We start from the raw sequence: 25,822 nt of genomic DNA, 5'->3' as shown, positions 1-25,822 counted from the left end.
AGTTGAGATGAGGGAATAAAAACGTAGATTTTGAACATTAGAGCGTACCACCTTATAGGCAAAAAAAACAGTTCGAGTCTAAAATACTTTTGCAAGGCAGTTAAAAAAAATGGGCAAACCTAGGTGTAGCACAGTGTGGAAAATTAACTTTCTTTGAACAAAATCCAATAACTCGAGAAGACGGCCAACTAGCGAAATCTTATACATATTTAAATAGGCAAACATGTTTCTAAGGTAAATATAAACAACCCTATATCCTTAAAAACGTATTTTGAAGCTGGAAGCCAGAAGATTACTCGAAATTGCAATTAGTTTAAAGCGAAAAAATTAATTCAAAATTGACACTAATGCAAATGCCAAGTTACAGAGACAAAGAAAAAGATAAAACTGTGGAATGATTTAGGCTATATTATTATGCTATGTTTTGTTGTGTTATTGTAGGTTAGGTTAGATTGGTGTGTCAATCCACATTGTGATACCACTGAGAAACACGGGAACCTCAGTGACTTTTCTTCATAGAACCATTTTGAAGCTCTTATAAAGGACTGGCTTTCTTCCAACGCCTGATAATTCCGTAAGAGAGCTAAAGAACTGCAGAAGAAGTGCGCTACGGTTTCTTCCTCCTCCTCATCTCTACAACTTTGTCACATGTTCGTGGGAGAAAATTCCTAGTCTTGAAGAGTGCCGACCAAATAGTCAATGACCGGTTACACAAGCCATGTTATTGTAAGGTATGTTATGGTATTGCTATGATATACTATATTATATTATGTTACATTTTGTTATGTTATGCTATGTAATGTTCTGTTATATTATGTTGTGCTATGTAATGTTATGTTATGTTATGCCATGTAATGTTATGTTATTTTATGCCATGCATTGTTATGTTATGTTGTGTTATGCTACGTAATGTAATGTTATGTTTGTTACGTTATGGTATGTGGTTCAACTCATTTCACCTCAACTCAGCACAGCGCTCATCTCAACGGCTGGACGAACACTAGTACATAAATTTAAGAGTATTTTAATGCTTTGGGATCAAGAATTTAGGAGAATTATTCTCGTTGTATTTCTCCATCTCTGAAGTACTTTTAAATTTATTTCGCTAACAGTTCGCTTTCTCGCTGTATTAGATTTTGTCACAACAAATTTTTTTACCACACTGTGGGTCTTCGTTTAAATTCTTCTGATATCTACATTCAGCAATACAAAAAACTTTTGAATTAATTCTACTGCAATAATCAAAATATTTCCTTAGGAAATCTTGAATGATTTTTGGTGAGCTTTAAAAATTTACTGACGCTAGGGTGGTAAGTTAAAGTGATAAGAACTGAGATCTGGTGGGTAAGCACTAGAACTTTGGAACAAAAAAATAGTGTCCACGAGGCAAAAAATATCTATTACATAATATTTTAAGATCCGGCTGTAAATGCCGAAGATATGAGGACGCCAAAAAAAACTAAAATTTTCGAAATTGCCTTGAGAGACTACATTCGCTTCGAAGGTGTGCACCGAACTTTTTTTCTGGTGGAGTCTAATATGCATACAAACATACCTACACATGTATATGTACGTATGATTGTACTTCCGTTCGGTGTATTAATATGAAGAGTATTTGTAGATATCACCGCATGATGTAGCGAAATTTTGAGTTTTTACGTCCGATTTGTCGCATTTTCCACACATAAAAAAAATCTAGTAAAACACGCGCAAATACTTCATATACATATGTACATACTTCGGTATACATATGCGTGAATGATTGAATATGTGTACTGACGGAGAAATTGTTACACATTTGTATACAAAAATGCATACATACAAACATTATAGTAAATGTAAATGTGTTTTTCATATTGCAACAGCAACAAAAAATCCCAAAGTCTCCACAACACCCGCTGACGTTGACAAATTACTTCTGAACGTGAAGCATATAGTTTAACCTTTTTCATACTGTCGCTCAGCGCATTCGCACATATTTACACACCTCTATACCTCTGTGAGTGTTATAGCTTGCTTCCAACGCTCGACATGCCGCCAATTGTGGCATGGATGTCTATGGCATAAAACACAATATGTATGTATTAAAATGGGCAGTTATACCAGCTGAAAAAAGTGCATCCCAATAATCACACATACGCATAAATCAAACATGTATGCGCGCATGTAAACATGTATGTATTTACATATTTATATATCTACGAGTCATCAGTGGCAACAATAAAATAAATAAATAGCAAACGGGGCGTGCGCATGTAAGTAGCTATAAAAAACGCATACAAATTGGCAAGAAAGCAGACATGATATACGACTTTATTGCCCCGGATTGTTATCATCAAATACATCCGATGTTGCCCGCTGCTCAACATACATAGCTCTTATACGCTTCTCTTGCCAAGTGTAGTAGTATTTCCTTTTTTCGACGAGCAGAGTCAGCTAAGCGCCAGAGCATTCTTTGAGAGTGGCTGATAGCAGCAGGTGCAGGATGTCAGGTTTGATAGCGCAAATAGAGCGGCAGCTGTGAAAGTACTTAAACATCGTCCTCGCAATATTTTGATGATACGTAGGTATGTATGTACATGTGTATGTAATATCCCCACAGCATTTTTAAATATCTAGTATCACTACATTTTTATATCGACTGAGGTATGTGTTCGCTCGAGAACATAGTCAGATTTTTATGAAGCTGCTTCTCATACCGACCCTTTTTTTGCGCGGGCAATCGTCCGTTTCAATTTAGCACGTAATCAGCAGCACCAAAGAGTTGGTCGTTTTTAGCAGTTTTTCGAAATTTCTTAGATGTCAAATAAATGCGTTTGTCTCTGCCATAAATGGCATTTTTTAAAGAGGGATTAGATGTGCGTACCATCACTCCGTATGACTTGTGTTCGATCAAAAAAAATTTAAAAACTCTAACAGCGATCACTCGGCATCAGCACGCACATCACAAATTTGAGCTGAAACTCGACCAACCACTTAGCAAAAGTGTGAGTACAAAACGTACAGCAAATTTTTTTCCAATTGTGGAAAATATTAATTTTTAATAAAACTATAGTTGACGCTACATAAAACAAAATCCATAAAACTTTAAGTTTCTAACTTTTCAACAATTAAAAAAAATTGGAATGCCATCATTCGTTATATGGAATAAAATGCGCAACAACGTCAACAAAATATCAACGGTATTTTGTAGCGACTACAAACCAGCACTTTATTGTACTAAAGTGGAACGGGCTATACCAAACGAAAATATAAAAAATTCTGAATAAAAAGTGTGAGATTTTTATGAAAGTTTAAAAATTTGTAAACTGTTACAAAGTTAGAAACTTGAGTTTTATGTATTTTTTTGTAATGTGAACTACATTTTTATTAAAAATTTTAAATAAAACTAAATATTTTCAAATAATAAAAAAAAATTTACCGTACGATTTTCACTGACACTCACTGTATACATTTTTCGATTTTAAATTTAAAAATATAAAATACCCCTACCCCTTTTTGAGGTATCAATAAAAATATTAAAATAATATCGAAAATAATATCGAAAACAATATCAATTAAGATATTGTGAAAGGGAAGAAGCGTTAAGGACGTTTCACACAGTCGGTAGATCTGTGCAAATTGTAAAATTTTTTTATTCTGGCCTATTGGTACAAAAAATTGTTTACCAGTCAAACGATTGGTATTTACAATACATAAAAATACAATTGGTAATTTAATTGAAAAATGTAGAAAAATTGTTTCCCAAGATTGGGACAAAGCCCCATATTTTTTCCATCGAACGAATGGGCTACCAATTTACACCAAATTTTGGGCAAATATGCCATCGTCTTAGTCAGACTTTAGAGTTGCATACAGAGAGATGCAAGGAAGTTACCCATAGCTTATTTTGTTGCTTTTATCAACAGTTACAGTTTATCATCAACTTCCGATTCGAATGCCCAACTTATGCTGTGGCGTCTTTTAGAAAAACCCACGCAAAATACTTTATAAAGATTTCTCAAGAAAAGGTACCAGTTCTCAATGTGCAGCCGTCAAATTTGTGATTTATTTTCCTTTTCCGTTGGGATTACCAAGTTTCGGACGAAGTATCGCTCGCAGATCGCCAAGTGATCAGAGATTCGCAATTTAACTTTCTCGCCCATTTAAACGAATTTGCAGCCTTCCAAAACTCTGGTGAATATGAGAATCGACTCGCTGTTGACTTCCATAAACTCAGTCGACGGAATAGAGGTGGTAAGGTATTTACAGTTTTTGGTACTGATTTGATAAAGCTATGATTCTCTGGTGGAACGAAGAACTGGATCGCAAACTGTAAATTTTCAGAAAACTTTTTGAAAGGAACAAAACGTTACATCAGTGGAATGAGTATAAGGCTGGCTCTCAATGACTAAGTAATGAGAATAAGTAAATAGACGCTCCAAGAGGAAATCGTGGAGGCGCCATTGTGAGTATTTTAAAAGTCCGCCTGAGGCCTCTCGTATTCATGTACAGAGGGAGCCTTCATCAACAACAGCAGTGATCTTTTTAAAAAATTGCTTCAATTACATTTTCCAGGTTCTTTGTTGGAACAAGATGCGATGACTCCTGCCCAGAGTGAAAAGACACATCAGGTCTAGCTCCACCTTAGTCAGGAATAATCATTTGACCTATTCAACTCTGCAGGTAGTGATGGTGTCTCCCGGCATTAATTTACAGAAGCATTGATGATATCCTCCATATCTTGGTATGTCTATTTAGACCTAGTTATACTTGGAAACATATACCATGTACTTAGCAAGACACAACCTTAAAATTTTTTACTAACTGGCTTATCAAAATTATGTCGACCTGTTAGTTTATTTTTCTTTATTCTTAAGACCGTCGAGCCGTGCAACACTTGGCTGGTAGGATTGAACGGACTCTCAAGCCTAGGGTGATTGACTTTTGATAGTATTATCTCCAGGAAATTGGTCCAAATAGGCATAAATCTCTCTACTGTAGCTGTATTTACACCACACTCCAGCCGCATAGCACATCTAAGCGAGGTATTTTTACTCTTGGTGTGCCAGAGGGGGCCTCACATAAGCCTGCGAAAAATTTTTCTACATGGACCTATAGTTAGAAGACTTTTTGGTCGGAAACGGGGTCTGAACTCTAACTCACACATGCACATTGAACCTTTAAAAGGATTTGAAAGGCACTTTTATAGATATTTTTCTGAAATTCCAGCAGCCATCAGGGTTCTATTTAATACGATGACCACCTCCAGGCTCGTCAAAGTGTGTTGGAAACTCTTCGACTCCTTTCAATGAGAAACACGTTGGTGTGTACCAGGTGACGGTGGAATCGAAGGAAACGAGATCACCGAGACACTGGCGTTGAAAGGATCATTGTTTGTCCTTTTAGAGCACAAAACTATTTTGGAGACGAACATTTTCTACATCGTATAGACTCCAATATGTGTTACGGATAGTACACATACATACATACATATATGGATGCATATATACACATAGACATTTATTAAAATATATTCTATTTAGTGCATCACTCGCAAAATTAATTTCGGCAAAATTTAGAACGAAAAATTCAAAATCAGCCAATTTTGTTGATTGGATTTTGCTTCGCTGACATATCAAAAATAATTACAATAACAACAAAGTTTAACAAAACTAAAGAAATTTCTCATTTTATTGTAGCTGTCAGCTGGAGCCGGATAATTATGAGAAATAGTAACAGCGAATCAACAAAACAACCGTTTTTGGCAACTAGAAAAGATGCAACGAAATGGAGCTGGGTGCCGACAGCCATCAGCATGCCAAATTGGATGCAATTAAATTAGGAGAAAGGCGAAAATCTGCCGGACATCCGCATCGCGCCAAACACCACTAATTTGATTAGCGAGAGAACGAATGAGGAAAGGCTTTTTGATGGCTTTAAGGGGGCTTTGTTGCTAAGTTTTATTTTACATGTATTTCTTCAAAGCGAATAAAATAATGTTTATTTAGAGCAGTGATTGTTGCGAAAAATAATACAAGTTTGTAAGAATTTATAAGTGAATGTGCTTCACTGCAGTACAGAGTTGAAAACTTTAAATGATGAATGGAGACTTGTGAAAAATAAACAAATTAAGTTAAAAAGCGTTTGGCGTACCTGTTTGTGATTTTTGTACATATGTATGTAGGTGCTTTATTAACAACAAATTTGACAGGGAACTCATGTCACAAAATTTAAGATATGAATTTACAAGTGCATGCTTTTAAAAGAATTTAAAATGTAATTTTAACGAAAAAAACAAGAATGTGACTGGCTTTAATATTTGAGAGAGGCATTCACTGCTAACACATTTATCGATATGCAATGGTATTTTCGATATAGTTATCGATAGAAGTATTTATCGATTTATTTGGCGAAATGGTTAAATATTTTGTTATCCATATTTCTATCTGAAAATTAGTCGATTTTTTTATTAAAACTATTTTCGATATAGTGTGTCTAACATTGGTATCGATTTTATTGTCGTTCCAATTTTGTTAAGTTATCGCTATATTTTTCGACGCTTTTGTCAAAAGATATATGTATGTAAGTATTTATCGATGATGTTATAGATAGATTGAGCGATGTTGTTATCGATCATTTTGGTAAAGTGATCGATTTATTTTCCGAAATTGTTAAAGAATATGTTTGCGATATTGCTATATATTTCCTTATCAATACTGTGATTCTTATTATTATCAATTATGTTCTAAATTGTATCATCGTCATTGCTATCGATAAATTATCACAGGGACCGTAACGGTTATAATAAAAATCATAATTTAAATGTTAAAATTGGATTCATATCGTCACTACACACGAATAAAGGCGCGATTGCGTTTTGACGGCGAAAAAAGGCGCGTAAACAAATTTTGCGAAAAAAAGATGCTTATGAAAACCTTCGGCGAAGTATGTGAAGAGTTTTTGACGCTAAAGTTTTTTTATGCGTCTTTTTTCGCCGTCAACTTTTGAGCTCGCGCCTTTATTCGTGTCTAGTGACGATATATTTTCGGTTAAATTTAACAGTTCCTTTAAGAATTTTTTTTTTTATCAGGAGTTTCGATTATTATACGATTTTTTTAGATTAATTTTTTGTTTTTTAAAGGACGTAATACGGTAAAAGATAGGCAGTCCTCATTATAACGGTTTAGTGTGATGAATAAAAATCCAAAATAAAAATTATTTTTTTCAAAAAAGAAAAATCACGGTATAGCGATTAAATTTGACGGAAAAAAATCCTAAAAATCAAAAAATAACGAAATCTAAAAATTAAAATCTTGCTGTTTAACGGTTAATTACGGTTTCTGATTATCGGAACTTTTCGACCACTTAGTCGATTTCATTGTCCATGTATGTATTTACCGAAAGAGGTATCGAAAGGTTTGTCGATTTTGCTATCGATATAAGTTTTTAGATATCTATTAGTTTAAGTATCCAATAATAATAATACGAAGAAAAAAAATTTCACACTACGTATGCAAAGCCTTTTATCGCTACAGAATTTTATGGATGCATTCATACAAATGTACTAAGTTATGTATGTACATATATAGCCTGTAGAAAACTGGTTCAGAACTGGCGCCGAGCTAGCTTGAAATGGGACGGCGCTGGCTAATCAGCTATACCAAATCAATGCGTTCAACTCTGTTTTTTAGCATGGCGATGTCCTACGACGTGGCAGTTTTCGCCCTCTGCAGAACTCTTTCCGAACTGGTTCCGTTTTGGACAGATCTGAGACAATAAGTTTTTTGTAAAGAAAAACTATTATTTTTTGGGTATTTTTAACCGACTTCAAAAAAGGGGAAGAATATCAGTTCAATCAGTTCCGATCATTGGAACATATTTTATTAAGGGTAATTCTAAATTTTTATATGAGCATTTGAAAAATTACCACCCACGATATTAGAGTCTTCCGCGAAGCTACTTTACTTATTTTATGCGAAGTTAAAATTTTTACAAATTACTTAACGACAACGCAAAACTAAGTAGCACAACGTTAGTTACAACGGCACCGCTTTGCATCCGTTTTGCCGTAGTTCAGTTACAGTTCACAGATGTGTAGGGCAGAACTAACGCTTTGCCAGACTATCTCTAAATTTTGCTGCTATATACAGATGTTTGTCCATGTTTAGGCATATCTACATAGTAAATAAGCGTCCGTTTCGCATTAAATCTACTGGCGGTGTGCGTAATTTATCATGCGGTATTATTGGCAACGCAATATTGCCAAATACGCCAAAGGCTGCACCACCACCACCAACCATGCGCTCGCACTCCTTTACGCAAATAGCATGCGTATTGCGGATTGTGGACTGCGGTCGACCCTGTGTCGTCGTGTGGAGTTGCGGGCTGCGTGTTGAATATCACGCATACGCCATAGCGCCTCGAACTCTATGCAAACACGCGCACACATAAAGCTAATCGCCACGGAGCAAGGGCAGCTGATTCACTGCCGCGGCGGTTGACCCTTTTTCTGTCTTCCTGCCTGCAGGCAATGCATACGCCGCACAATATTTTTCTTTACTTTACGGTTAGACAGCCTCCTAGCTTACTTGTTTACCTTTCAAATCGGCTTCTAAATGCAAATATGATAAATGGCGTTGAACTGCGAACACTCTACGTGTGTGTGTCTTAGGCGCAAGTCACAAAGGCACTTAGTTCGAAGTTCTTTTGCAAATACTCGTCCATGTGCGTGTATGTACATAAATAATATTTAGAAATGAGTAACCGCAAACATGTGTTCTGCATTGATAGTAAGAAAAGTTAATGCTACGAATATGTTTTGTTTAGGTGGTGTGGTTGGCATTGCAATCAGTTTGCCTTTTTACTAGTATTCTATTTTGTTTTTTTTTTTAGCTCAAAAATATTGGTCCTAAGTGGATTAATACGTGTCTTCTTAGATTAGATTAAGCAGTAAATGATTAATTATATCAACAAAGCCAAAAAAAAATATTTTAATTTAAAAAAACTTTAATAATCATCTTTTCACAAAGGCCACTGTAGTACTGTCACTGGAGAAAATTGTCTACTAAGGCTCTTGAGTACCACTACTCGTACCTTCCGAGAAAGCAAGCAAATTTAATTTTCTAAGTAAAAGAGCATAAATACGTTATTTAACACCCATATATCGATAGCTGAATGGAATATCGACCTATCTAGGCAGCCAGTAAATATAGAAAGAAAAAAATCAGAGAGTTGCCACCTGTTTGAAACTCGGAGTTTAATTAAATTGATAAGATGAAGTAACTATTGCAATATGGCTGTCAAAAAGAAATAGGTTTAAGAAGACTTTCAGCCAAACATATTTTTGGGGAAGGTTACCACCTGTTTGAAAATTTAATATGATTTGGTTCATAAGATAAATTAAATATAGCAATGTGGGCATCAAACTAGAGAGGTATAGATAAGTTTACACCCAAAAATATTTTAGAGGAGGGTTGCCACCTGATTGATATAGTGAAATATTGCAATACGGGTATCAAACTAAAGAGGTTTAAGAAAGTTTACTGCCGAAAATATTTTTATTTTTATTTGTAAAATGTTATTCAATTATAGTGATAAGATGAGGTAAATACTGAATTAATACACCTTTGAAGAAAGTGTACGATATGTAGAATCGAGTTATAAGATTAAAAACTACATTTCCAAGATTAAATACCTTCAAAAATATATTAACTAACACCTTTATTTATAAAAAATAAAGTATGTTTCTTATATCGAAAATTTGTTTGAACCAAATTCTGAGATAGGGCATTCTTCAACCAAATTCTGAAGTAGGGAAATTATTAAAAAGTTTTCTGAGATAGGTCGATCTCCCACTCAGCCGTCGATATGTAGATATGTATGTACATAGTTTTACATCAGAAGTGGTATTCACCAAATTGAGCAAGTGGCTTGGTACTCTGGCAAAAGAGCAGATGAGCTCAAGCAACGACAGTTGACAACAGTCCCACTAGAGATGTTTAACAAACTGAAATTTTTCATCGCTGCTGGTAAAAATGTTGCGGCATTTATTTAATTTTTTACATTTTAAAAGAGAAGTATTTATGTTAGGTACTCACTCACCCGAAAACGGTTCTGCAGAGTCTTCTGAAAAAGAAAAAAAAACGTGTTACTTTCCGAATAAATGATTAAATGTGTATATGATGTATGCTATACTTAATAAACGGATATAATCACACATGTAATGTCAAAAAAAAAGTTCTAAAAAATCAGCAGTAATTTTGATAGACTTGTAACTTGCACCTTATTATACTAAAATTAAATTGGCTACAAAATTGCATACCCAGAATTCTAAGAAATGGAATAGAAAAGTTGAAAATTTTGATGACTATTTTTTGGTAGTTCTTGAATTCCCCCCCCAGTTATATATGAAATTGAAAAAATAGTTTCCGCTGGTTTCTGCTGTTGAACTAACTATATTTTTATAAAAAAAAAATAAGAAAAAATTGGTATGGAAAATATAAAAAAAGAAACGTTTGGGTATTCATATTTTTAACGCTGACTGTATATGTATGTACACATATTATTTGATTATTCTTACTATCGAACTCTTATCTTATAGATGGACTTGCAATTCGGGGCATAGCTGTTAGTCGATACCACTAGGGATGTCAATTTTCGGGGTTTTGTCGATCTCGGGATTTTCGGGATCTGAAAATGCAATTCCGGGATCCCGGATCGCCCCGAAAATCAGGCAAAAGTGCAACACATCTGTGATCATCCTATTATAGTATTTTAAATCAGATTGATATAACAAAAAAAATACAATTTATTGTAATTCATTTACATATTTATTAAGGCGATAAATCAGTATTTTCAATCAACAAAAAACAAACATAAAATTTGACAAACATATGTGTATGTATGTATGTATGTACATATCCTCATTAATTTATAACATAGTTTTTGTACTACAAGTACAAATGCATACACGGTCACTCACCGAAATATTTTGCATAGATTTTTTTTTGCAATATTCAGAATATTTTTCAAATTTTCAAATTCGTTACAAGGAAGAAAATAAAAAATTCGTTATAAGAAAGAAAATGCCCAACATCGTCAGTAAAAAAAATTCAAAAATCAAGGGAGCTTTTAGCAACTTTAAATTGCACTTTATTTTATTAAATTGAATGGGCTATAAAACTGCATAATAGAATTTTTTGTAAAAATTATGATTAAAAAGTTTGATATTTTTATGATAATTTGGTGAACTTAAACCAACTTTCTCTAAAGTGTGAAATTTTGATTTACATGATTTTTGTTGTAAAATGAGCTATATATTTTTTGTAATTAACAAAAAAATACCATGAAAAATATTTTGAATATTGCAAAAAAAATCGATGCAAAATATTTTTGTAAGTGACTGTATTTGGTACAGCAGTAACTGCCTATGTAACTATATAAAATTTTTTAAATCACTGTTTGAGATCAATTTAAAATATTATCAGTATATTTAAGTAATAATAAAAAAGTTAACACATTTAAGTAAAAAATAAATATATAAGTGCATCACGTATTCCATTTTGAGCGAAGCAAAATTATTCCTTCTTTTGATGGAAATGCGATCTTAAAGAAATTATAGCATTAAGGGTTGCAAAAAATTCTTGTTTTGCCCTTGAGAGGGGATATTTGTGATAAAAATTTAATTGGCTAACAAAAAAATTGTTTCCAGCAATCCCGGGATTTAAATCGACCAATCCCGGGATATTCGGGACTTAAAAAAGACCGGGATCCCGAAATCCCGGGCTCCCGGGATTGACATCCCTAGATACCACCTACGTATTAGAATGCGTGAATAATATCTATGCAAATATATAGTTATAGCTTTAAAGGATAAAAAAATAAAAAGTTGTTGTCTGACAAATTCCTCCATTCTACGATCTTTGTTTAGCTGAAACATTTTTAGTACTTACATTTACGTTTATCTACATCTTTTACATTTTCTTACAATAATTAACCATCAAAGTAGCAATTACATGGAAATAAAAAACAACGACAATTAAATTTCCAACGAGCTATTAAAAATGCACTTTATACATTAAGAACGCCACATTAAGAAATGCACTTTATACATTAAGAACGCCATTATAAAGGACATTAAGAACCAACGGTGACCTAAGTAAAGCGATAAGCAGCGTTTAGGCACGGAAAATTGGTCCGATGGGGTACAACAACACGTAGCATTAGCATTTCAATGCCAAGCTGTGCGGACGGACAAAAAGCCGAGTTGAAGCGGAAGAATAGCATTGCGAGCACAATTGGTCACTTGATATGGCAATCAGGTGCAGGTATTTAATTGAAAATTGATTGCAAATGCAAAACAAAGCAAAGCAAATAGCAAGTGAGCAATAACACGAACACAAGCAAATGCACATCAAATACAAACAAAAATTCATACACGTTGCTGTACAATAAGTAGGCATGTACACACACGGCAACAATTATAACAAAAAACAAACAATCGAAAATAATTGCAACAATCGAAATTGAAAAGTATTTCAATGGAATTCACTTTGCTTAAGTGGCTCTAATTGGCTGCAAATTATAATCGAATACTGGTTTAGAGATTTTAGTGGTACATTCAAAATATGCGCTTGTGTTTTACTCAGATTTGTATAAATTTGCATACCACAATTTCACTTACTTACTTCATTTGCATGCAAAACATGCCAAGATGATTTTCACTTGAAAAAGTGAAATAAATTCCGAATATATATCTAAAGACGGCGCAGCGTGTGACAGAGATTGATATGGTGATAATTAAATATACCATCAATTTTCATGCGAAATTAGCTGTGTGCGCACTTGCATGCCGTCACGAGACAGGCAAGCACTTTTGAATGAAAATGTGTTAACATAATCGTACCATACCCAGCAGGAAATATCTGACGTAAAATTATTTTAGTGAAAGTTGCAGATATCCTCTTCACCACTTCATATACTTTGAGCTACATAGCTAAGCTCCGACGGGATATACAACAATGGAGTTCTTATAGTAAGCTTCCAGGACTGTTATCCAATACATATAAGCGGTTATTGATTTTTGGTGGTCAGAGCGCTTTGTCTGCCTAATACGTTATAACTTGCCTGTAGTTTTCTTGTAAAAGTCTGCAGAGAGATGATTTAATGAGATACTAGGTTGAGGTGGATCGTAATGCCCCCGTGACTAGCCACTCCTTGTATCTTTGTAAGTTTTCCGCAATCTTAGACGTCCACCAGACTAAAGGAGCATGGAACATGATTACAGATGGATTTCTATCGGGTAAATACCGGGAGAATACCCGTCGTGATTAAAAAATCTGTTCCTGCAAATAAGGGCCCAATGGTGCCTCTGTGGGCATCGGCATTTTTTTGGTGAATTGAAAAATTCACAAAATTGGAGAATTCTCATATTTTAGCCGGTTGGCGTTTGTCTCCCCGCGGAGTCTCTGAGTGCCTACATAAACTTAGTCGGGGGCAGGAGTTTACTGGTTAAGCGACGGGTTGTCCCGTGGTCTGCAGGTTTGTGGGTTTGCGGAATAAACTAACTAAGACTAAGTAGATGGTATGGGAGGCGTTCTGGTCTTTGTTCAGTTTGTTAAGATTTGATATAATTTTGCATTATAATAGGGATATCTAGCTTCATGTGCATGTGTCCATATGACGCGTGTGTTTAGCGAATGAAGTTTAAATTATTTTGATCTACTACCTGAAAAAAAAACCCTCTTTATGTACTTGAAAGTGTTTACCCAACTGCTGTTAAGGGTGGGACATCAGCATAAACTATAGTCGTTTGACAAACTGTGCTCTGTAGGCATAGAATTTTATATTATTTTATGTTGGTTTTCATGGAAGAGTAGATAGAACTTGCGTCTTGCGACGTGCCACGCCGTACGTAAGTATCTTCTGGCAGCTAATCAATAACATCTCCACCCATGTAGCTCATGTATACAGAGTAGGAGTGGGAGAAATTCCATCATGGCTTCTATATATCCTGCTTGGAGTAGAAGTTTAATAATGGTTTTTGGATAGACGTTTTTTAATATAACTAGAAAAACTGGCAAGGCGAGTCGTTTAAACCTGGGCCTTTCAAGAATTAGTAACAATTCGTCGTAGTACTTAGTCTACAGATTCATCTTTAGAGTAGGTATGTTAACAGTTTCCAGTTTATCGCGAATAGAATCCAATCGGGAAGTGCTCGATAAATCCTCCTATCCAATCCCAAGCTGCCGTTTTTCCAGTCTAATCGGTTCCCTCACAGGAGACCGAGCTCGAGAGTGACACGCTGGTCGATTCATCACCCGTCGCGTAGCCGACTCGGAGTTATACGCTCTTGATTGGCAGAGGTCTTTCGAAAAAGATACCTAACACGAAGTCGTAGAAATTTACGCATTCCTATTGACAGGTGGACGACGATGAAAACCTATAGAGCGGCATTTCGAGAGTTCGTTAAATTCTACATAAAACCGCGCAACGAAACCATTGGCGTGCTGCATCAAGCTCTGAAAATTTTTCTTAGACGTTTTTTAACGTCTCGGGCAACATCAAAACTGTCCGTGCAGGTACGAAACATAATTGACTTGATCATGTCCGCTCCTAAGAAGATTGTTTCAGCAAACATTCCTTTATTCAACACATGGATGAAGCCAAACATATAAGATCTTAGCTCGTAACTATTTTCTACATATTTTCTTTTAAACGCTCAGACTTATAAGTAATGCAACCATTTGCATACATTAATGCAATTTTGAGGACCTTTTTATGGAAGGGTTCATTGATGGCAGTTCAGACTGTTTTTTTTTGTCGAAAGTAAAAGTTTTTATCGTTATGACAAGAGCTGAAACACAAAAACAAATTCCACACAGATGATCTGGCTAATATTTCAGAGTACCTGTGCTAGCCAGGGCAGCTTAAAGTTCCTACATAGTGAGTGTCCAGCACTTCAATTAATTTTCCCGTCAGAGTATGCGTGTATGGCATCGCATTATATTTGTATTCGTAGATATTTACCATCAATAGAAGCCATGTGCGTATCCGCATTAAAACAAAGTCAAATAGGGTCATTTGGATAAATAACGAGGGTAAATTACTTTTAAATTTCATCAATATATTAGACCACCATTAATAAAACAAGTAATTTTTAGCAAAAAAAAACCGACTTCAACTCTCATATAAAAAAAATATATATATATATTTCATTGATCGGATTTTAACCAGATTAGTATGGGACCACCTCTGAGACACTACCTTTCCGATGCAAAAAGAATTATCGAAATCGGTTGACGTGGTCCAAAGTTATGCGGTAACATACATAAAAAAAAAAACAAAAAAAAAAGTCGGTTAAAAATAATGTTTATAATTTGGGATGTTCTGCCAGCAAAAATATCAAAGCGTGAGTAATCCAAATACGAAGTGTAAAATTTTTATAAATAATTCTCAACCATATTTCCATAGCCTCATCGTTTCTCTTGCTGTTACTCGTTTTACTCAATCGTTGTTACCCACTCTTCTCGTTGTCAGTGCACTCATCATTTATTACGCATACGCCCTGTACGCCACAAAAGACCGCATTTTTTGCACGCAATTCATTCATAATTGAATTTACATGCGCATACAAATTGCAACACGAACGTACAAATATATACATATGTCAGTGAATATATGACTTGAAAATACTTTTGCAGTAAAACAATTAAATAACAACACTGTTTACAATAAAGATGACAGCAATAAAGTGAAATGTAAAGTGTTGGCAATTGGCAGGAGCGGAAGCCCAATCACCTACTGATATGTACATACCTTGGTGCACATGAAGGCATAAAAAGCGGACCCTATAGTGAGTTGAACTAGTTCACAACTAACGGCGCGCTAGCTGAAAGGGAGAAGGTAATGGATCGCAATGTGTCAAACTGTCACTTTTAAATTGCGAAATGTATCGCTGAAGAAGGCAAAAAGCCAAATCGATTTGTCGTTTAACTATATTTGAGAAAGGATGACGAAAATTTGTTCCAAAACACCTCGTATTGCGATGTTCTTTAGAACGCATTCTAAACTAGCACCGTCAACAAAAAAAAAAATATAAATAAAAATTGCCAAAAATCAACGAGACATCAAACTTCGAGGTGCAAGTTAAACTAAAATAAAGTATAAAACTGCATACTTGAAAATCTTGTGAAGATTCTTAATAAAAAGTTTGAGATTTTGTTGAGATTTTTTTACAATTTTGCCATTAAGGTTGAAATATGCATATTTGTGGGTTTTGTTAAACAATGAGCAAAAGAAAAACAGTCAAAACAGTCATTTTGTGAACAACTGTACAAAAAACTTGAAAGTGCCTGCTGTGAAAGTGGACACGAAACGTGTATTTTGGAACTAGTTTTTTTTGCCAGATTTATTGTAGCTGTAAAATTGTATGCATATGCACATGAACACATCGCCGATGGAAGTTTGTGTTTGCGTAATTAAAGTGACAATAAGTATCATAATGAAACTGTTCATCATCAGATGGCTACATTTAAAAGTTGTAGTTGATTGCCACGCAGTGACATGTAACAGTAAATGGCATTAAAATTTGCTTTAATTAAAAAAAGCGTAATTAAATAAAATACTTTGCCAATGAAGCGTTGTTTTTCCTCCATTTGAATGCAACAAATATTGAATTGGAAGCCATTTATTTCTTTGGCGACAGTAAAGGCAACTTAGTCACAGCTGCATGCACTCATGTAAACAATGAAAGGAAGAGATGAGAAGAGTCAGTTGGAAGCAAAACATTTAGTGAAAAAAATCTGACAAATTTAGAAGAAAAAAAAACATAAAATGGATGGTCCTAAATATTACTTAAATCAGCGGGGGTCATACATGCCTTCAAAAGCAATAGTAGTCAGCATGCAGGGAAAACAGTATTCAAAATTAAGGAGTTGTTGCGGCCTGTTTGGTTGTCTGGTGACTACGAAAAACGAGGTATATTCACGGTTTGACAGAAGTTTTGAAGGGAACATTTCCAAAGACGTCAAATCTCCATCTCTTGAGGATTTTCTATTTAAGAAACAAAGTCCTTGTCCGACATCTTATCCTTTGTTGCCATTATGTATGGAATATAACATGCCTTCTTATGGTAGTATGGATCTTAGTGGTCCAACTGTCAATCACTCCTTCTAATAGATCCGTCTGAATTTGAGCGATGGCCCGGGTTATTCTGGCTTTAAGGGCATCGGTCGATTTTTCTATAAAAACCCGTCTATGCTTTAACCAAACTTCAAACTTTATACAATATTTACGAAAATTCAACACATTTTCATCAAAATGTTTTAATCTGAACACTTAGAACATTTTTGGGTACGCAGTTTTATGGCCCATACGATTTTAGACGAAGTGCAAGTTTCAAACGGCTATAAAATTCGGTTGATTTTTGAGAATTTTTTTTTGTGACGAATTTGTGCACTTTTTCCATATAAACGAGACCGTTAGCAATAAAATTTCAAAACACCAAAGCCAGTTTTTGTATATTACACTTGCTATATTTGAATTTTTGAAAACTGATTCAGTTTTGTAATCAACAACTCAAATAACCTCTGGATATCGAATTTCTTAAAAATATGAAACTTTTTTAAAATTCACACGTTGTATTGGATCAGCCATTTTGTATTTGTAAAACTGATTTCTAATTTGCAACTCAAAAACCTTTCGATATCGAAATTCATTAAAACCTAAACATTTTTTTAAAATCCATACGCCATTTTAAATTTTTGAAAACTGATTTTAGTTTTGTAATCGAGCGACATTTTTTTCAAAATTTTTTTCTAGAGCATAAAGATGCATTTCTGCATTGAAAATAAAATTTTAAAAAATGTTTCTCGATTAAAAAACTAAAATCAATTTTCAAAAATTCAAAATGGCGTATAGATTTTTAAAAAAATTTTAAGTTTTAATGTCTTTTTAGCGGTTAGGGGTCGATATCACATTTCATAAAAATCTCACTTGCAGTTTTGTAATCAGCGACTCAAAAAGTCTTTTGATATCAAATTTTATAAAAACCTCACAATTTTTTTAAAATCCATCCGCCGTTTTGAATCTTTGAAAACAGATTTCAGTTTTGTAGTTTGCAACTAAAACAACTTTTGGAAATCAAATTTCATAAAAATCGACAAGTTTTGTGAAAATTCATCCTACATATTGGATCCGGAAATTTTAAATTTTAAAAAGTGTCTTCAAAAGGAAAAAAGGAAAAACATCCTCTCCCTACTGATCGCTTAGCAGAAGCACTTTTCCCCCATATTACATCACATCTCTTAGTGCTTCCGCGACATTTTCATTTTTTATCCGCTACTGATAGTTGATATGTGCTTATTAGTACATCACTATCTCCGCGCTCAAGAGTGCAACCGTTGACCATGAGCTAAATGCATGGCGCACTTCAAAAATGCAAGCTGCGAAGAGCCAGCCACATAATTCACGCCATTTAGTGGCAAGTGCCAGCAGCTGTCGCTATTTTCTGGCATACATATGCTGTGCCCAAATTTGGGTAAGCGTTTAGAACTCAAAACACCAGCTGCCGCCCTCTGCCCGGACTTTTTCAACATACATACATACATACATATGTACATATGCGTGCGTTTGTTTCGTTTTCTTCTTTCTTCATACTAAATACATACATACAACTTACTGCTGTCACAGCATATCTGTCATGTTTCTATGGCGCTTGCATTGCTTGTACACATTCCGGTTTCTTATCGCTGCTCGCAGAAAGCTTTCTTTTCTTCCGGGAAATCACACGCCCGTCCGCATTCCCGCATACTCGCTCACCATTTTGCACCATTTTCCTTCAACGCATATTTTATGCATTTCCTTGTACTTAAGTTTGTTGGTGCTGTAGCTGTGTTGTTGTTTTTGAAATCTTGTTTTTTTTGTTGTCATGTACTTAACGCCGCGCGCTGACACTGGTACTGCCACTGTAGCCACTGCTGTCATTATTGATGACAAGAAAATAAGCGCGCTGAGCTCAGTTGCTTCGAGCATTTTTTCACTTGTTCGCGCTCGTTTCCTGATATCATCTTCTAGTGCGTTTGCTGCTTCTTCTTCTTCTTCTTCTCATTCTTCAACATTTGTCATTAAAAATCCATCTGCAGCATTTTCGAGTGTACAAAGCAGATGTTGAAGCAGTCAAGTTTGTGTAAGACGAAACGGAAGGAATGTTTGTACTCATATGTATATGTATAAGAAACACTGCGCGCTTGAGATACCCTGCAGGAATTGTGCAACAAGGAAAAACAACCTAATAAAATATATAAAAAGAGGGATAACAACTCTATGTTTGCTCTCAATGAAGTCAGCTTTCAAAATTATTCGCTCTTTTGCGTCTTGGACTTATTCATAAAAGTGATATTTTCAATTTTAGGAGTCATAATTTTTCTCTGTGTACTTATTTTTAGTGTGCTTAGTTTGGTAAAGTTTCTAACGAAAATCAATTTGGAAAGAGCGCGCAATCTTAATAATTCAAACATTTAACAGTCACAGCTTAGGTTAGATGGCAACCCTATGTTGTTACCGTATATATAGAAATAATTTTCTGCAAGTAGTCTACTTCGACGTTCGGCTGAAGTCTACAAAGTTTTAATGACATACTATTTGAGATGTTTAAGAAGTGCTGAGATGACTCCAGCTCGTCATGTTAAGTCGTAGCGCAAGAGTTCCTAATGGACAGTAACCTGCAACATCGCCTAATTAGCTCAAGAAGATTCATTGACCACCTGCGGTCCAACACCTGTCAGGAGTTTCACCCACCACACTATTCATAGAATAGACTAAAAGCCCATAAGTCTAGGAATGAGTCTAAGGTTACCACAAAAACTCGAATACCCTCCCCGCTGATAGCGGAAATGAAATCGAACATGCCACGTCGAATGAAATCATCTACCTTATCTAAAACCTCACTGTGTTCTGGGGCTCAACTCAGCCTAATTTGAAAGACTTCGAGGCGACTGAACGTGAGTTCAAGCCTTCCCTGCTCACTTTCGATCCCTTCATAAGCTTTGCTGGTTGGCCGTCAAAGTGGATTTTTGTTCTTAGAATCTGTATTGCACTATTGAATCTTTGATTGAAACACAATGCAAAAATTTTAGGCAGAAATAGGCGCATTATGTATGCACATTAGGGTGGTCCTTAAATGTTTGGAGCACATTTTAGCATCAGATTTCCTTAACCTCAACCCCTGTGTCGATGCTACTATAACCGAAGATATCACATATAAGTATTGGTCCCAATTGGAGTTGGTTAAGGCGTGTCACACAGCGGCCAAAGTTTAAATTACCCTGTGCGACACGCCTTAACCGTCTCCAATCGGGACGAAAATTTATATGTGATATTTTCGACCGTGGTATTACCGATTGAAAGGGTGAGACTGAAAAACATTGTTTATTTAATTTTTTAAGGACCACCCTAATGTGCGCATGTACATTTGTCTATATCTACCTCAATTTCTTTAAAGTTTTGAACCGATTTTACAATTGTCTACGGTTTACGATTTAATTTTAAGCAAACATTTATCACCATTTTCTAACAATTAATACAAAGATTTCCTGCTTGGTTTCTATAAATGCATGCATAGTAGGCAAGAGCTTCTGCAGACGCATTTGTATGTGCATATTTGTGTATGTGAGTACATCTGCTCAATGCATTATATAAAAGAAATCATTCTTTGAAATCGCTACAGAATTTATGAGCTTGGCAATTTTCACTCATTACTTTTGCTAAGCGCTCACTAAGCCGAAATATATTGAAATAAGTACGCATATGTATGTATGTATGTAGCATATGCAATTTATCGAATGCAAAGTGAGCTTTTTAAAACTTTCCAATTAAATATGTTTAATATTTATCAAATAAAAGAATTTTTTTTTTAACTAGCCGAATTTAGCGTGCGATGTATTCAAATGATTAAATTTAATCGACTTTTTGGTATTATTTTTATCAAATATTTTCTTGTTGCATTTATGTTGTTATTGTTAACAAATCGTGCCAAGCTCGCTGCGCTTATTCGATTAATACAAATTTTGGCGGTCTTGGCTGTGGAATCAATTGTGTACTGTGTTTCTTAAAATACTTATACAAATTATTGTAATTTCGCATAAGCTGGGGAAGAAAAATCAGAAAATTGTTCCGTCATCCATTAAAAAAAATCAATATTTGAAAATTTTTATACTTTTCGTGATTTTTCTTTAATATTTTTATAAAAAATAATTTAACACATCAAATTAAAAATGACCAGCAGCAACATTAACAAAATTATGCGCAGCAATATCACACTAAAGGTAAGTTTGAATAAATAGCACAGTTAAGATTAAGACTTATTGAAACTAATACGTTTGTGTTTTGGAAATTTCGCACCTGCATTCAACCTGCTTTTCGCAACTCTGCCGTTCTGCAATGTGTTGTATGTTTGGTGATGATATTGGCTTTGATTGGTTACCTACAGCCGTGGATACTTTCGAAGAATACTTCCGAAATTGTGAACGCCTGTATACAGAAAATTTACAAACAAACGCAAAATAACTTCAAGAATGGTGAGTTTAATTAAGCTAAATATGCACTAGACAAAACTATGTACATAAGTATGTATTTGAAGCTACATAATTTACTCACAATCCGCAGTCTGCACAGTCTAAAGCCGATCTACCGTAACAGGCCTCTATTTGATTAAAGACCCTCTCGATAACCATTGTCTGCTATTTAGGTAAGGTAGTTCGAGAAAGCAAAGGTCTGGACCTAGTATGGATTTCACGGTGGCACATAATGGCCTCTGATATTCCTTGTTTTTCATGACATTACGTGCACTTTTTTAAAAAGCAAAAAAAACTCCTTGATTTGACAATTGCTTGGTTGCAGTTGCGGCGCCTCCTTGCATTTTGCTGCCAAAATGATGCACTTGTCATGAGAAATATTTTATCTGTCTAAATCCTGCCTTGCTTGGTGTGATAAGTGTGTGTATTTGCAGCTTCTGATAGGTCTACTAGTTGAGTTGCTATGTAAATTTTGAAAAAATCACTAACAGTCATCAGTCCGCACAGTTCAAAACCGATCTACTGTGAAAGACCTCTATTTGATTACACGTCTTCTTTTATCCTCTCGAGAACGTTTGTCTGCTATTTAGTTAAGGTGGTTCTAGCAAACAAATGTCAGAGTATCTACTCTGTATTGCGATTGGAAAGGCGACACTGACTAATATAAAATCACAGAATGCCAAGAATTCGGATAGCGATGATTTGCTTTTTTAATCGCAATACTGAGTAGAACCTCTAAACCTAGTCGGGCCTTCAAGGTGCAGTTTTCAAAGAGCAAAGAACTCCTAGATTTCACAATTGCCTCAGTGGCTGGCATAAAAGCCTGGAAGAATTGGTTGCTTGGTTGCAGTTTCATGTATCCGACCAAAAAAACATTATACCGTGAGCATTCATACAGAAAACGCTGGATACTTTCTTCACTATCTTCTAGCTTACAGCTATGGCAAGTTATATTATAGAGAAGTCCTATTCTCGTCGCATATTTGGTGTGCTGGTTGGTACAACTCTGAGTGCTTCTGTACTTATTCCATTAAGCAGATCCAAGTACTTCGTCCTATTAAATTCAGGCTGGAGTTGCCTTGATATTTTACAAGTCTGCATATGTCACAGTCCCCTTCTACGCAGTCCAAATAAATAGATTCATTCCTTTTTGGATTGTTCCCAGAGGGCCACCTAGCGCCACCACTTCTGATTAGTCCAAACTGGATCCTGCCTTCGCCAATTCATCAGCTCTCTTCTATTTCCTTCGATGCTCGTTTTTTCCTTGAATAATGCCTCTTCGAATTTGTCTAGTTTCCTTTTTTTTAGAGATATTAACGGGGTTAACCTTAGAATTTGCGTTTAAACCTTTTTTAATACACCATTTGAAGACTATGTTCACAAAGAAAGCAGAGTAGTTCGCCTACTACGATGGCCACTAATATAGGGGAGATCACACCATTCTGTGGGTGTCGTTTCGTAGCTAAGACTCTTAGATATATTGGTTCTGGTTTTAAGGGCGCTTGCAATCTAGCGAAATGTGGTAGCCTGAACCCCTATGTGCAATTGTCTGTTAGAGAGTGTTCTATGGTATCAAAAATATCCTCTACGTCTAAGAAGCTCCTAAGTCTTTTTCCACTAACAAGTTACTTATCCTTATCCTAACTTAGCCTAATTAAACTTTGCCCAACTAAACCCAGCTGTTATACTAACAAGGCTGTGAAGCCTAGCAGGAAGCACCAGGCTTCCAGCAAGGTGTTTTGTCAACTCCATTTTTCTTAAGGTAACTAAAATTTCTTTCATTCGATGCGATAAGAGTCGTCATTCAACCACTCACTTCACGACTCATCCCGGTTCAACGATCTTGAATTTAGGCTGCTACTAAATAAAACAAATAGTTTTAGGAGAACATGTGAATTCTAATAGAGCTTTCGCCCTTTAGCTTGAGCAGACCTTTTTATATTGTGCATTTTATGTTGATCATTTGATCATATGTACTAACACACCGATCTGTTCTCATTGACATTTTACCCCTTTCCTTTCAGACCCAAGTAAAATCGCCGCAGCTAAACCCGAAAATAAGGGACCGCTACGTGCACTCAAGTCACAAGAGCGCGTTCGCACTCCACTCAACATAAATGTATTACGCGCCAAAAAGGGAGCTGCAGCAAACAATACGCCGGGCGATGGCAATGCTGGGACAGCAGCTGTCAATAGCGGTGGCGGTGTTGTAGGCGAACGATTGGCCAGCAATGCGGCAGCCAACAGCCGCCGAGGCGCCGTAGCCAATCTAACAGCTCAACGCAAGCTATTGAAATCTTCGCCCAACTACAAGATCTACACTTCACGCCGTTTCGGCTCGAGTGCCAGCAGTTCGAATGCGAGTATATTTCGGCGCAACGACGTTCCACAGCGCCGACGTTCCACAACACAAACAGCACAACTAAACTACTTACTGCGAACCTATGCAACACAACTAAATGCACCTAGCGCCTTCACCAAACAATCGGTATTGCCAAAGTTTATGATTTCGGCGCGTAACCAGCATATGCAAAGTCGCACAGAAGTAGCCACACCGTCACACGTGGCACACTTGGTATCGGCTATACAGCGTGACTTGCTACCCATCAATACCGAGATTAAGAATCGCATTGCGCTCGGTCGCCCGCGTATGGGAAAACTAGCCGCACAGAAGGCGACAAATGATGATCCCATGAGCGGTTGGCATCATCCGCCAGCACAGGAGCTCTTCTTGTCGCGTCTCAATCAGCAGGGGATCGCAAGCACCGAATTGCAGGAACAATACCGTCGCATGAAGAATGCCAACAAGATGCGTCAGTTTGAGAATTTGCGTCAATTGGAAAGGCGAAACATGCTGCTGGGTTCGATGGGCAAGAAGGCGTTGCGACATATACAAAATGAGGTTGAGGTGAACGCTGAAGTGGCAACAAAGCGCGATCTACCACATCGGCCCACGCGTCAGCAAACGCCGAATTTCGAAGAATCATACGCTATTCGTGCAATGCCGCAACAGGCTTATGAAGCGGATGCAATAGCAACACCTAGCACACTTGCAACTTTGGACGCCCCGCAGGCATTTTTAGCCATGCCACGCGCTTCGCAGCTAACCAGCGCTGCGCCAAGCCATGCCGTGACGCACAGCGGCCAGTCGAGATCACATTCACTGCTCGCAAACGAAGAGCGTTACGTTTCGAGTGCGAACTCGGCCACACCGGCAATAGATGCTCCAACGGCGGCTAACAGCGCCGCAACAGCAGCCAAACAACTAAGTCTTCCTGCGCAGTCTGAAGCAAAGCCCACGCCGCTCATATCTAAACAATTCCTGCGGATTACGAAACACTCTGCTACATCACAGCTGAGCAGAGCTGCAGCGCAAAATCAGATGCGTTTCAATCACAGTGCTCATTTGAAAAAAATTTGAAAAATCGAAAACGCGAATTTCTAGCAAGGAAGGACTTCATAGATACCAGGCATGCATTTATGTGAGATATATATAAGGATATCGTTATAGGATGTGTAAGAAGATTAAGAAGTGAAGAGTATTTATATATGTACATGTGAAGGTAAATAGATGTGGAGAAAGAGGAACAGCGATGCGTAGCATGGTAAATGCAATGGAAAAGCTTTCAAAATCTAAATAAATAATTTTCACAAGTTCATTTTAACCAGCACACGCATCGCTTTCGTTCTCTTCTCATTTATTGGCTTGACAATTTGTTGTGCATAAATTTTTTAATTGAAATGAGCAGAGTATAAATTAAACGTTACCCTTTTGGTTATTTTTGGTCGCGATAATCGTGTTGAAATATTAGTAAAACAAAATGTTCGACTTTCTAAATGTAAAATTATTTGAAATACTTTCGGAAAGAGATCCCTATAATTTGATATGTGTTGTGGCAATTTTTATGAATAATAAATAGAGTCATATGATTAGAAAAGTGATTCAATTTCGTCTTTTTTTTACTTCTTTAGGCGACTAATAACACCTAGTGCCTAAAAGTATGCTACGCCACCAAGCAACTGATGCCAAGCCAGATATAAAGCAAAATTTCATATTAGAAATTATTTATGCACGTACACTTCTCAAATGCCGCAGAGAAAAACTTGCTGAAATTGTTAATTGCTGGCACTCCAAATCATACTTAACACTACCGCTTGTTGCATCACAACTCCTCTGGAGTTGTCTCACGGGGCTCTGTATGGCATTTTAGCAAACAGGGGTGGTACAAGATTTACCAGTGGTCACAGCGCCTATCCATGAACATACA

At 36.1% G+C, this 25,822-nt stretch overlaps 1 protein-coding gene across 1 annotated transcript; it reads left to right on the top strand.

The window, feature by feature from the left end:
• Positions 1–21,254: 21,254 nt before the first annotated feature.
• On the top strand, positions 21,255–24,975 carry LOC108365805 (uncharacterized). Its single transcript, XM_017619966.1, has 3 exons — positions 21,255–21,305; positions 21,470–21,557; positions 23,579–24,975. Exons 1-3 carry the CDS (start codon positions 21,255–21,257, stop codon positions 24,973–24,975), a joined length of 1,536 nt encoding a protein of 511 aa, XP_017475455.1.
• The last annotated feature ends 847 nt before the right edge of the window (positions 24,976–25,822 follow it).

Source organism: Rhagoletis zephyria, unplaced genomic scaffold (assembly GCF_001687245.7).
Source record: "Rhagoletis zephyria isolate East Lansing unplaced genomic scaffold, Rhagoletis_zephyria_1.1 Rzeph_scaffold_02008, whole genome shotgun sequence".
NCBI lineage: Eukaryota > Metazoa > Arthropoda > Insecta > Diptera > Tephritidae > Rhagoletis > Rhagoletis zephyria.
Note: the sequence above shows the minus strand (reverse complement) of the source record. Positions and strands in the feature narration are given on the sequence as shown.